We start from the raw sequence: 13,974 nt of genomic DNA on the forward strand, positions 1-13,974 counted from the left end.
CGCTTCCCAGCCTTTTGGCTAAGATCAAGTGTAGAAATCCAAGGCCATTGTGATTTTTATTCATAGCATGTGACCTTTTTTTCTTCTTGAGAAGGTGCTTGGATCTTCCCTTTTCCCAGGTATCCTGAAATTGTATAATGTTTAATAACTATCCTGGTGGTCTCTCATGCCAAAAATATTGGTGTTATCGTTACCTCTTTTTTTCTCTTATCCCTGTATCAGTCCATCAACAAGTTTGCTCAGTACCTTTAATTGGTTCCAGTTCCACTATTCTGGATCAAGCCACCCTCTCTTGTACCACTTTATAAGGACAAAGACTCCACTTTATTCTGTTGCTGCCCCAGCAGGTGGAACGGATTTTTGACACATACCCCTCTGAGGTGGATACACAGACAGTGGGTGATTATACCACTTGTGAATGAGGACACAGAACTTAACCAAAGTAGGTAAGCAACTTGATGTAAGACTATGAAAAATAAGAGCATAAAAAGGATTTCTACTAATAAGATGGAGGCATTCTCCTCTTTTTCTCCTATGAAGTTGCTCAAAACCAACAAGGAAACTGAGAAATACAAATATATAGTCCATCTTCTGTGAACTAGGAAACAACTGAAACCCCAAACCCCAACACACTAGGAAAAGCTGCCAAAAGCTGTCAGGATGACCCAGGTAGCCTTACAGGAGGGAAGAGGCGAGACGATGCCTATTGGTGAATATCTTAGAAGAAACCAACAAAGTGTATTTCTTAAAGTATACTTTAAATATCTTTGGGGGTAAAAAGTAAAACCCCATGTTTGTAATAGTGTGAATATGGCATACAGGTTGGCAGCAGCAGCTTCTCTGGATCTTGCTGGAACACAAGAAATAGAACAGGAGAGGTTAAATGAGAAGTCACACTGATAAGCCACCATGAAGGAGGAAAAAAAAAATCTGGGTCTGCTTAAATTTCTCCAAAGCAGTATTCATCAGTAAAACAATGGAACATTGCCTACAAGATTGTTTTTTTAAGTTTATTTATTTATTTTAATTTTTTTTAACTTCTTAAGTTTATTTTTGAGAGACGTAGAGAGCACAAGCAAGGGAGGAGCAGAGAGAAAGGAGACACAGAATCTGAAGCAGGCTCCAGGTTCTCAGCTGTCAGCACAGAGCCCAACACAGGGCTCGAACTCACAAAGCCCAAGATCGTGACCTGAGCCAAAGTCGGATGCTTAACCAACTGAGCCACCCAGGCGCCCATGAATTTCATAAAAATGTCATGTTGAGAGTAGTAAATATTTTAATTAAAAAAAAAACATGTAATAATAATAGGTAGTGGGTCAGATTTGGCCCATTTGGCTATAATTTGCAGCATCTTGACTGCAAATAATAAAAACCTGACTTGATTAAGTAGGAAAATTAGGGTTTTTTAAAAGAATTTTGGTTAGCTCACAGAATTATTGGAAGACTGGAGAACCAAAGGCTGAGCTTCAAGGAGCAGTTTCTAAAACCATGCCTTAGGATTGGTCTGAAGACCAAGCCACTGTCACCCTACTGCCGCACGAGGCACTAGAGGAAAGTGCTGCGCCTCCCTGGTCCACTGATGCCACTTCTGTACCAGGGACACTGGGAAGTGACTGCCCCTGCAGAAAGGTGGAAGAATGTCCCCCTCCCCAACACGTACCAAAAGAGCCACAAAAAGTTATTCACAGGGTCTGTTTCAATTGCTGAATTCAAAAATAGAAATCTCATTCAGAAACACCTGACTGATGGAGGCTAGGTTCTATGCCTCTTTCATAGAGTGCTAGGGAGTGTTTTGGGTTCTGCTTTAGTGAGGCAAGACCAATAAAGCCAAACTTTCTCATTTGTTATGAGACTATTCAAGTGGTAGTAGACTGCCAGACCAATATCACTCGTGTATATAGAGCCAACAAACACGTCCTAACATACAAGAACTCAGAAAGCATGACCATTCTTGAAGAATCTACCAAAATGTGACTTATAGCAAACTAGATGAACAGGGGGAAAAATTGGCAATGTACATTGGATATTTAACTGTAAGATAAAAACTAAGATAAATGTGGGGATAACTGCCACAGAACAGAATATAAATATTAAGTCCTGATTTTGAAAAAAAAAGATAGGGAAAAAGTATATAGTGTAAATATGAGAACTTCATCTTTAAAGGCTGGGGTGGAGGCTTAAAAGGTATTTAATGCTGATAAATCTATTAATAGAATGAAAAGCATATTTCACAAAAGTGAAGTCAGATAACAGCAAACAAAATAAAATGGTAGATGAGAGAGGACAAGGATATGTACTACATAAATGGTATGTTCATTATATATATTTATATATATAGTATAAATATACTAAAGGATATATACTTTAGTAATATAGTAATAATATAGTAATAAAGGATATATACTTTAGTAATATACTAAATATACTAAAGGATATATACTTTTATATAAGTACTATGTTCATATATCATAAATATAGTCTAAATATATGACATTGTGTTGAAAGAGGAAAATAATAGATACTATTTATTTAAAAAGTCAAAGGCTATCACTATTATATAAAATCACAGGGAAAAAGGTAATAAATTATCAGAAGAAGAAACTCTTCTGTGATTTCTTACATATTGTGCTGTCCATTTGGCATCCATTAATCACAAGGCCAACCTAACAGCCAAAATGGTTCACATCTCCTCTGCAATCCCAGCTTTTGCAACTAAACCACAAACCGCAAACCCCATCAGTGTTTCACTTCCTGCCCAGTAGGGGACATCCCTACCTAAAAACTTCCCACCAACTATAGCAATAAAGGCCTAGGGTTTCCCCTCACTCCTGCCTCCTGACCAACCCGGGTGCTTCCCCATGTGGCCCTTTGTGGCATATGCCCCCTTCTCTTGGTAAATGTAATTAATGCTTTCAAAGGCGATTGTCTCGTGTCTGTCAGCTTACCATGCCCAGTTAAGACAAATCCCAGGTTCAAATTTTAGAATAGAAGCACAAAAACAGCAAGAAAACATTACATCATGAAAAGTTTTTAAAATAAGAGACTAACATATTCATGACAAAAGTCAACCTAAATCTAAGTATGTCATAATAATAAATGCAAATGGGCTCAACTCACCTACTGAAACTAAAAGACTTTCAGATGGGTTCACAAACTCTTATGTGCAAGATACACCTAAAACAAATGTCACGCGTTGCTTGTGAGTTGACGTTAATCCCGGGAAACTCAGAATACCACTGTAGATTATAGCTGGGTGAATAGCGGGGTGTGGAGCTCTGGGGAGCAGCTAATAGCTGTTTAGTAAATAAAACGATGCCTTCTACATTTGCCCCATGTTCATACTGTCCCCTGAAATCCCACTGCTCTCACGTTCCTCACTCACTCTGCTTCAGCCCCATTTGGTCTCTTTGCTGGTTCTAGAATATGCCAGGCACATTTCCTATCTTTAGGGTCTTTGCATATGCTGTTTCTGCCATCCAGTTTGCTTTTCCACCAGAGAGCCATATGGCTCATCTTCCCAACTAGCTTTGGGTCATTACTCAAATGTCAGTCTTTTAGCGACATCTTTCCTGGACACTTTAAAACTGCACTCCCCCCCACCCTAATTTCCTTCCCTACTGTGTTTCTCTGTAGCAATCAACACGAAATAACATACTATGTAACTTACTCATCTTTATGTCTGTTTCCTTAGTCCCGGCTAGATTGTAAACTCCATAGGGATGGGAAATTTTTACTACTATCTTCACTGTTAAATCCCCTGTTCCTATAACAGTACCTGGCATGTGAAAGACACACGGGAAATATTTTCTGAACGAACGTCTGTCTGGTGAAGAGGCATGTGAATGAGCTTCTCAGAATGTGCTCTGAGTATGAGAATATTTGTGTCCATGTGAATGCTCACTAAAGGAATGTCATAATTAAATGGATGTCACCCACTCCATGAACATCAGCTAGTCTATTTCTCTAGCCACCCCAGTCCTTGCTCAATGAGTTCATGAACAAAGTGACCATGAGGCCAAGGTTGGCAGTTCAGCTTGCTCTCTCACCAAGCCTAAACTTCCCCTCACCAAGGCTGGCACAGAGAATCACCATTGCTGAGTATCTAATTTGCCAGTGGAGGCACCTATCCTGAAACAACACAGTACTGTATTTCAGGGGGACTAGCTTGTTGCTTGGTGAGAGATCAATTTACGCTGGGCCCAGAGGGGGCAGCTATTTGTTTCCACTGGAGGGGAGAAGGAAGCTTATTTTGGATGTCTGCCCTTCCTGCCTTGTTTCTTTCAGCAATACCATGTGTGAATTTACTCAGCTTATTCACCTTCATGATACCCCATGTAATATTCTCATGAAGACATTTTACAACTGAAGAAGTAAGGCAATGGGTTGAAGTTCATATGCTGTCTTTACTGTGTACCCCATTAGCCAAAAGCATCTGGCCTAGAGAACATTAGAATGGACAACAGCGATTCAGTTATGGTGCCAGATAGGTGACAATACCTTGCAAGTCTGGGATCTTCTCTGAGCTAGTGACTGCTATATGATTCTGTTTCTCCCGTAGCCAGAATACACAGGCCTAGGAAAGAAGGTGTGAGCGTTGTATCTTATCACTGTTAGTAAAGCCCAATTTTTAGCAGCTAGAGGTCTTCCAAAGGAGGCATACTTTTTTTTTTTTTATGTTTATTTTTGAGAGAGAGAGAGTACAAGCAGGGGAGGGGCAGAGAGAGAGGGAGACACAGAACCCGAGGCAGGCTCCAGGCTCTGAGCTGTGAGCACAGAGCCCGACACGGGCTTGAACTCACAGACCAGGAAATCATGACCTAAGCCAATGCTTAACCAATTGAGCTACCTAGGCGCCCCAAAGGAGGCATACTTCTATCAGAGGACATAGCAATGGCTCCATTGAACTGGAGGCTGAGACTGCCACCTAAACATTCTGGGCTCTTACACCTGTGAAGTAGAAAACAGAGGGTTACTGGGGTTGCACCCAATAATGAGGGGAAACTGGGTCACTCCTACAAATGGGGGCCTGGAGGACATTTCTGAAACTGAAGAGAATCTTCCCACGTTCACATCCACCAGTAAAAGAAAAGGTCATGGAAGGCTACAGGCAGGATCTCTAAAGGCTCAGACTCCTCAGGAATGAAGCTTTGAGTCACTCTGCAAGGTAAAGAATCCAGACCAGCTAAGATGCTGACTGAGCAAAAAGGGAGTAAGGAATGGGAATGGAGGGAAGATAGTTCTAAACATTAACTAGAACCTCATGACCAGCTGGGGAAAGGCCTGTATCTGTACATTAACCACTTTGCTTTCCCTCCCTCTTATTTTCCTCTAGTGGTTTAAATGGACTGTTAATAATCAGCTTGATAATTTAGTCTTTGGGACAGAGGTTATCAAGGTGAGAATGTAGCTGAAACAGAAGAGGAATGAATAAGCACCACACTGTCAGTGACACCTTTATAAATAACACTTCTTTTATAAAGGCGGGAAATCTGGTTCTTGCATCAATGTGTTATAGTTGCTATGGTTATACACAAGTCTATGAATGGGCAGAGTTTTGAATGTGCATATTGCCGAGCCAAAGAGGTGAAGGTCATGAACACAGTGATTTGATACCCAACCTTCATTCCACCCTCCTCCTAGCGTGTCTTCCTGTCATTCAGAGACTAGAAAGCAATGAAACATTTCCCAAACCCCTTTTGCAGCTACAGTTCTGATTGTGAGTAGGATTGCCCTGATTAGCTGTCCTGTGTGAGAGCGGGAAGGTGGAAGTGAAGAGAGAGCCATCTATCTCCTGCTCGTCGTTTTCTGGTGGCACGTGTAGCCGAGGAGACATTTAATTTCTCTGCGAATCCTAGCAGTCTGTAAGCAGCAGCTGTGGTGTGATGGCAGCAGCTCTGATTTCTCCCCCTTTCTCACTGTCGTGGGTTAAACAGCTCCCATGCCAAGCCAAACCTGCAGCTTTTCTCTAGGAGTCAGTTCTGGAGACCCAGCATGGAGCTCCCACTCCTCCAGCCTGACTTTAGGACAAGCACCCAATTCCATTTTGGAATCCTTTTCACTGTGGCTAGAGCGGTTTGTGTTTCCTGCAACTAAACCTTCACTGATGCATCCTTATCCAAAGCAATCCACCCAGATCGTGCGCTATACTTAAAGTTATGAGGTAATAATAATTCCCCAAAGCTGCATGTAAAGTTATGGAGGTAACCATCAGAAGAACTAAACGCAGAAAAGCTGTCTCAGGTTTGCTGTGGAGAGTGGGCCTGGGGATGGAAAGTTAGAGCGTACCTATTGATTTCCGTCATCGGCTTTTCTACACAGTGGAATTAGTTACCAGGTGTATATACAGCTTTGATCAAAGTAAATGAAAATGTTTAAAAATTGAGCGAGGTTTTGGCATTCAAACAAACTTCTTAGTACACTGACTTGCAAAGTCACTGAATAGTTCACTGAGACTGCAGGACCTCTGTGTTTGCATCCATGAGTGAATAATAATTTCAACAGGCTTTCTCCAGACATCCGCCAAACACTGGAGAGCCCCAAACCTTCTCTTCCCTAGAGACTGTATATTATCTTTACTATTAAAAATGGCCCTCCTTTTTTTTTTTAACTGAGTTGAATCCTCAGCAGCTTTTTTTTTTTTAAGTTTATTTATTATTTTTGAGACAGAGAGAGACAGAACATGAATGGGGGAAGTGGCAGAGAGAGAGGAAGACACAGAATCAGAAGCAGGCTCCAGGCTCTGAGCCATCAGCCCAGAGCCCGACGCGGGGCTCGAACTCACGGACCGCGAGATCGTGACCTGAGCTGAAGTCGGACGCTTAACCGACTGCGCCACCCAGGCGCCCCAAAATGGCCCTCCTTCTAAGTTCTGAGAAGCACCTTAGAATACTGTGTTCACACGTTTGGTAGGCAGAGTAATTACCAACCGCCGCCCCCCGCCCCCAAGATCGCCATATCTTAGTCCCCAGAACCTGAGACTATGTTAGCTTACACGGCAAAGGAAAACTAAGGTTGCTAGTCAGCTGACCCTAAAATTGGGAAGTTATCTTGGATTCTTTAGGCAGGCCTGATACAATCACAAAGGACATTAAAAGTGCCCGAGGGAGGCAGAAGGAGAGTGTCAGGCAGAAGAAGATGTGACTGCAGAAGAAAGGCACAAACAGACACAATACTGTTGGCTTTTAGATGGGGAGGGGGGGGCATCAGACAAAGAATATGGGTGAGCTCTAGAATCTCTTGGGAAAAGGCAAGGAGACAACCCTCTAGACAGCAACACAGCCCTGCCAATGCCTTGACGTTTAAAGGCCAGTGAGGCCTGTGTCAGACTCTTGACCTACAGAGCTGTAAGGTAATAAATTTGTGTGAAGGCTCTAAGCAGTGGCAATGTGTTGCAAGAGCAACAGCACACTAATACACCAGCTTATAAATGGTATTCTTTTTTTTTAATGTTTTTATTTTTGAGAGAGAGACAGAGTATGAGCAGGGGAGGGGCAGAGGGAGAAGGGGACACAGAATCCAAAGCAGGCTCCAGGCTCTGAGCTCTCAGCACAGAGACTGACATGGGGCTTGAACCCACGAACCGCAAGATCATGACCCAAGCCGAAGTCAGATGCCCAACCAACTGAGCCACCTAGGTGTGCCTCTTAGAAATGGTATTCTAACAGTAGGAGCTGAAATCTGATCATGACACTGGAAAACAGCTGGAAGGAAAAAAAAAAAAAAGGCAAGTCAGGTCAGTCTGTTGTCTCCTGCTCTCTGAATTTTGGAGAATCTCTCAGTGAAAAAGACTTTCAGCTAACATTTCAGTTTTGGAGGTTTTTAACATTTTGTTATTGACACCTCCCCTATGAGACCATAAAATGCTTTTTTTTTTTTTTCTAGGCTGTAATTCTACACCATCAGAATATATCCAACTAAACAGCAGCTGGACATGAGAGGTTCTTAATAAGGGACTAGACACCTTTCTGGCAGTTCTCGGAGAAAGGTCACATACCTTCACCAAGGCCAAGAATAAAGGGCATTTCTGGGTTGCTAAGTTAATACCTTTAAAAGAAAAGCTAAGGTGATATCCCTGTATTTTCTCCACCTGATATATGAGATTAGGGGCTGTAGGGAACAAGCACAAGACCAGACTCTTAGGAACATGGCAAAGGGCTCGTAATACCACCTGAGCTCTGAACACAGAGCTGTGAGTGCCGCTTAGTGATTATTACCTAGGGGTTGGTGAGTGGGTCTTTTGGGCTACAAGAATCTCTTAAAATTTTATACAAAATCTGTGTTGCATATTTTTTAATAGCTTTCTCCAGATTCTATAGGAGGTCTGGAAAACATTCCATGGAAGACACTTTTGACGTTCCGATAGTGTGCAATAATGTAAGTTCTCTGAGAACAGAAACTTGTGCAGATGGCCTAGAATCTAGTACATGACTGGTATGCAGTGATGCTCTAAGTATTTGTAGGGAGAAAAAGGAAAGAATACATTTAGTCTAATTTGCCTCCTGGGAAATGGGCTTGGAACTGACAAGAACGGAAGACATAGTGTTGCTTTAGCACCAGAAAATCCATCCCAAGCTCTGGCGGACAGCTCCACAAGTAGACCTTACTTTGGTAATACCTAGTTTTACTGGGTAAAATCTCAGTTTTAATGAAAAAAACGTGAAAAAATATTTCAAAAGGGATCCAGCCCTGTACTTTGCTCATAATAGCAGAAAGGACATAGAAACACAACTGTTTTTATGCTATCAGTACTGAGCTTCCCAGCCCTGTACTCTCTTATCCTATATATCAGCATGTGCACCAGAGATAAGGTTATTAAACAACCTGATATAACTGGAAAAATATTAATGCTGAAGTGTATGGAGACAACGGTTTATGAAAATATGAATGGTAATAACTGTTCAATTCTTAAGGAATATGAGGTATGTGCAGGAAATCAATAGCTGAAGAATATGTGCCATATTCAAAACACTAAAAAAATAAAATTCTCACACTTGCATTCCATTTGCAATAATTACATGAACTTTATTTTTTTATGTAAGCCCTATGTTGAAAGTGGGGCTTGAACTCATGACGCGCAGATCAAGAGTCACATGCTCTACTGACTGAGCCAGCCGGTATGAACTCCTTTAAAATTAACTGAAGTGCTTAGGATTCTGTGGAGGGAAAAAAAATTATCTTGTGCTCACATTTGAAGGTTTCTCTCAGAAGTAAATCCCTGAAGGAGTCCACAGCATTGGTTTAATTTTTTTCTGGTGGACAGTGGAGGGGATTTATCATTTTCCAAAATTCCGTCACTTGTCCTGAAATGCAAAGGATAGATAATAACATGAAAACAGGGCTCCCTAAGCTACAAAAAAGGAGAACAAGATTCTTAAATTTTTGACAGGAAGGAGGAATGGAATGGAAACTAAAGCAAGTCATACACCAAATAATGTTAAAAAATCCCTCTGTTAACTTAAAAAAAAAAAATGCTTCCCCTGTCCCCTGGATGTATGTTTATTTAACATTTTTGAAAGGAAGTTAAACAGGAATTAAATATGTAAAGTGGATATACTTTGGTCCAGAATTTTCACTTGTGCATCTCTCGTATAGAAATACACACAGGTGCACAGAATTTTATGTACTAAGATGGTATATTCATATTTGTGAAACATAAACAGTCTAAAAAATCAGGGAGGTGGTTTATATATTATATTCTTATTGTGCAATATAACTATCTTTTCTTAAATTGAAACCCAAGTTAGTTAACATACAGCGTAATAATGGTTTCAGGAGTAGAATCTAGTGATTCAACACTTAAATATAACACCCAGTGCTCATTCCAACAAGTGCCCTCCTTAATGCCCATCACCCATTTAGCCCATCCCCCCACCCAATAGCCCTCCAGCAACCCTGTTTGCTCTCTGTATTTGAGAGTCTCTTATGGTTTGCCTCTCTGTTTTTATGTTCTTTTTTTCTTTCCTTCCCCTGTGTTCATCTGTTGAGTTTCTCAAATTCCACATATAAATGAAATCATATATCTTTCTCTGAGTTATTTTGCTTAGTATAATACACTCTAGTTCCATCCACGTTGTTGCAAATGGCAAGATTTCATTCTTTTTGTTCCCCCAGTAGTATTCTATGTATATATATACCACATCTTCTTTATCCATGCATCAGTTGATGGACATTTGAGCTCTTTCCATAATTTGGCCACTGTCAGTGCTGCTATAAACATTGGGTTCATGTGCCCCCTTTGAATCAGGATTTTTGTTAAAATGTTTATTTTTGAGAGAGAGAGAGAGAGAGAGAGAGAGAGAGAGAGAGAGAGGGAGGGGCAGAGAGAGACAGGGGGACAGAGGATCTGAAGCAGGCTCCATGCTGACAGCACAGAGCCCGATGTGGGTTCCACCTCACAAAACTTGAGATCGCAACCTGAGCTGAGGTTGGACACCCAGCCAACTGAGCTACTGAGGCCTCCCTCCCTTCGTTACTTCTAAACAATTTTATTACTAAGGGAAGTGGGTAAATATATTGAAACCAACCTTTTTACTTCCTTTTTTGTTGATATGTGAGCATTTTTATTTGCTTTACAGGTTCCTACAAGAATGGACCACATAAAAACTCTTAGGTGAAAACTTGACAGTTCACCTATTCTAGTAACATCAGTACTTTTGTGGGAAGGAATGATGGAAACTTGGCCCTAGAAGTTGACAAAAAATGAACAGTTTAGATCTCTCAATAATTTATTTATTTTTTCAACATTTATTTATTTTTTTGGGGACAGAGAGAGACAGAGCATGAACGGGGGAGGGGCAGAGAGAGAGGGAGACACAGAATCGGAAACAGGCTCCAGGCTCCGAGCCATCAGCCCAGAGCCTGACGCGGGGCTCGAACTCACGGACCTCGAGATCGTGACCTAGGGCTGAAGTCGGACGCTTAACCGACTGTGCCACCCAGGCGCCCCAAGATCTCTCACTAATTTAAAGAGTAATCTAAATTATAGAGTTCAGGTAGAGCTAACCTCTCAAGTCCTGAGGAGGTTGGCCTTACCACTAATTTCCTCTCTTGTGAACGGTGTGTTTTAAATCTAAATCCAATCATTTTATTCCTTCCTATTTAAGGCTATTGGCGTATTTATCACAATGATTTAGACCTGTGCCTTATTTGGGTTACCGGTTACCTCTGGCTTTAGTGTCAATAACAGCAGCTCACTCCTACAAGATTTAACTTGATTCCCAGAGAAAGAATTTCATTTTTCTGGTTCGCTTTAACTTCCAATCATTATTACTCATATAAGATCCATTTGCAAAGCTACGTATTTGCATTATTATTATTATTTTCTTCTGGTCCCAAGAAACAGAAAGTGGCTCAAGTTTAGTGTGTCCCAGACTGAAAAACTCAATATAAGTAACAAACCTATGCCTCAAGGGGAGAGCAAACATATTTCTAGTTCACCAGTTTATCGGTAGACAGAAAATATTAATATATTTGGGACAGTTCTTTTTTTTTTTTCAAAAAGCTTATGTTTCAAATAGAAGTGACAAGTGAGAAAGAATGATTAGGTTGCAGAATTTTCAAAAGCCTAAACACAGGCTCCAGGAATTTTTTTTTAATTAAAAAAATGTATTATTTATTTTTGAAAGAGAGAGAGAGAGGACAAGCAGGGGTGGGGCAGAGAGAGAGGGAGACACAGAATCCGAAGCAGCTCCAGACTATGAGCTGTCGGCACAGAGCCCGATGTGGGGCCTGAACTCACAGACCGTGAGATCATGACCCGAGCTGAAGTTGGAAGCTTAACCAACTGAGCCACCCAGGCACCCCCAGGCTCCAATTTTTAGCAAAGAAGTAATATGTGTTAATATTTAGGAGAGCCAGACCTTCAGTGCTTTGCAGCTTACCAAGGAAAGCATAAAAGTGGCAAGTTACTACTACTCTCTAGGGGCAGGATCTTTATTTTTATAATTCCTTAACAAAGTATCAATTAAGGGATAAGGAGCCAAACACAGTATACCTGTGATTGCACAATAGATATTAGTGACTGTTAATAGCATTTATGTTTTCAAAGAACTAAAGTACACTGTCAACTGGTTAAATTATCCAAGATTAATTATTTATAATCCTTTTTCTTTTCATATTCTTTTGTTCTTTTACTGTTAGCACTTACATGATTGGCTAGAGAAGTTGGGATAAAATACCTGACTAGCATATTTTGCTTTTTAAAAAAATAATTCTAATAAAAAGGGTGGAGTGATAAAAATGTGAAATTAATTTGAAGCATGAGACCTAGTGTTTACACTTGGATTTTTATTTGGATATTTGTTACTTTTCTAATTATTTTTTCCCAGTTTTGGGAAAAGGTCCAGTGATAGAGATCCCCAATCCCCTCAGACATGTGACTGCCCACTTACTTAATCTTATTGGATAGAAATTAACTATTACAGAATTTATAAAACAGAAAATGAACTTACTACAAACCAAATACTAACTGAAGAGTTTTTAGGTTTCCTCTGCCCTCTTCTAAACTATGTTAGGAAATACATTACACTCTTTACTTACTGTATGTTTTCATAGGCTTCTGCATTTTTTCCATCATTCATCTCAGATTAACCTGTTCATTTATTGACGCCTATCATGTTCTAGAAAATGAAATCAGAGACGGATACCTGGATATTCTCCTGTCTTAAAGTGTTAGGGAGGGGCCCCTGGGTGGCTCGGTCAGTTGAGCCTCTGACTTTTGATTTCGGCTCAGGTCATGATCCCAAAATTGCGCGATGGAGCCCCGAGTCGGGCTCCTTGATAAGAGCAGAGCCTGGCTAAGATTCTCTCCTTCTCTCTATCTCTCTCTCTCCCCTTCTCCCCCGCTCATGGGCTCACTCTGTCTCTCAAAAAAAAAAAAAAAAAAAAAAAAAAGTTAGGGAAATGAATTGCTAGAAGCACTGTTACTTTTTATTTATTTATTGCTTTGTTTAAAGATTTTAAGGAATCTCTACACCCAACATGGGGCTCAGATTCAACCCCAAGATCAAGAGTTGTACACTCCACTGACTGAGCCAGCCAGGCACCCCTACTTTTTAGTCCTGTGTATTGAGCTGTCATTGTCAAATGACAAGGCCAAAATGCCAGACACTTCACTGTACTACTTTGTGATAACTTAGCAGGGATATCAGTATTCCATAGTAAAGTTGGCTTTCTTAAAAAAAAAAAAAAAAAAAAAAAAGGAGAGGCGTCTGGGTGGTGCAGTCGGTTAAGCGTCCGACTTCAGCCCCAGGTCACGATCTCGAGGTCCGTGAGTTCGAGCCCCGCGTCGGGCTCTGGGCTGATGGCTCGGAGCCTGGAGCCTGTTTCCGATTCTGTGTCTCCCTCTCTCTCTGCCCCTCCCCCGTTCATGCTCTGTCTCTCTCTGTCCCAAAAATAAATAAACGTTGAAATAAAACATTTATAAAAAAGGAAAAAATATATTAGTTTACTATATTAAAATTTTTTCCAGCTTTATTGAGCTACAATTGACATATAACATTTCATACATTTAACATGATGATTTGAAACACTATACATTGGGAAATAATTACCACAATAAGAAAAAAGCAAGGCCATGCCCTTAGTGCCAACTATTACAGGCAGATGCGGCAGGAACATCGTGGAGGAGAGAGAAGAAAAATCCCAAGAAACAATGAGAAACTGTCTTAAAGTAGGAAGAAGTGGAAAGAGTGAATAAAGACACTTCAGCGGCTGGAAAGACAGGAGAGGTTGAAATACCGCCCACTCCTGCTGGACACGATTATCCAATGTCTATGAATGAGAACTGTAGGTATATGATTCCAGTAGGATTATTTTTTTTAGAAAATTATTTTTACATTGCTAGTACAGTTTAATTTTTCTCTCAACATACATATTTAAACATGTGCATTAAGTAATTAAGGATTTCTTTTGATAAATACTGAGATCTACAATGACTTTCAAATTCAGCTGGTCTTTTCCTTTCCTAGCTGTCTG

At 40.6% G+C, this 13,974-nt stretch overlaps 1 protein-coding gene and 1 long non-coding RNA gene across 3 annotated transcripts in view; one reads left to right on the plus strand and one right to left on the minus strand.

The window, feature by feature from the left end:
* The window catches only part of MCM8 (minichromosome maintenance 8 homologous recombination repair factor), a 54,816-nt gene extending 45,829 nt beyond the window's left edge, over positions 1-8,987 (plus strand). Inside the window, exons 19-20 of one of the 2 annotated variants that reach the window (XM_053200222.1) lie at positions 345-446; positions 7,882-8,987. In XM_053200222.1, the coding sequence (XP_053056197.1) occupies positions 345-422 (78 nt within the window). In that variant the 3' untranslated portion in view covers positions 423-446; positions 7,882-8,987. Of the gene's footprint in view, positions 1-344; positions 447-7,881 lie in introns of those variants that run through there. The other variant, XM_053200223.1, reaches the window with a different exon arrangement.
* On the minus strand, positions 7,466-10,680 carry LOC128311149 (uncharacterized). Its single transcript, XR_008289200.1, has 3 exons — positions 10,524-10,680; positions 9,186-9,299; positions 7,466-7,700 (listed from the first exon to the last, which is right to left on the minus strand). It is a non-coding gene; the product is annotated as an uncharacterized LOC128311149 (long non-coding RNA).
* Between the last annotated feature and the right edge of the window lie 3,294 nt (positions 10,681-13,974).

Source organism: Acinonyx jubatus, chromosome A3 (assembly GCF_027475565.1).
Source record: "Acinonyx jubatus isolate Ajub_Pintada_27869175 chromosome A3, VMU_Ajub_asm_v1.0, whole genome shotgun sequence".
Taxonomy (NCBI): domain Eukaryota; kingdom Metazoa; phylum Chordata; class Mammalia; order Carnivora; family Felidae; genus Acinonyx; species Acinonyx jubatus.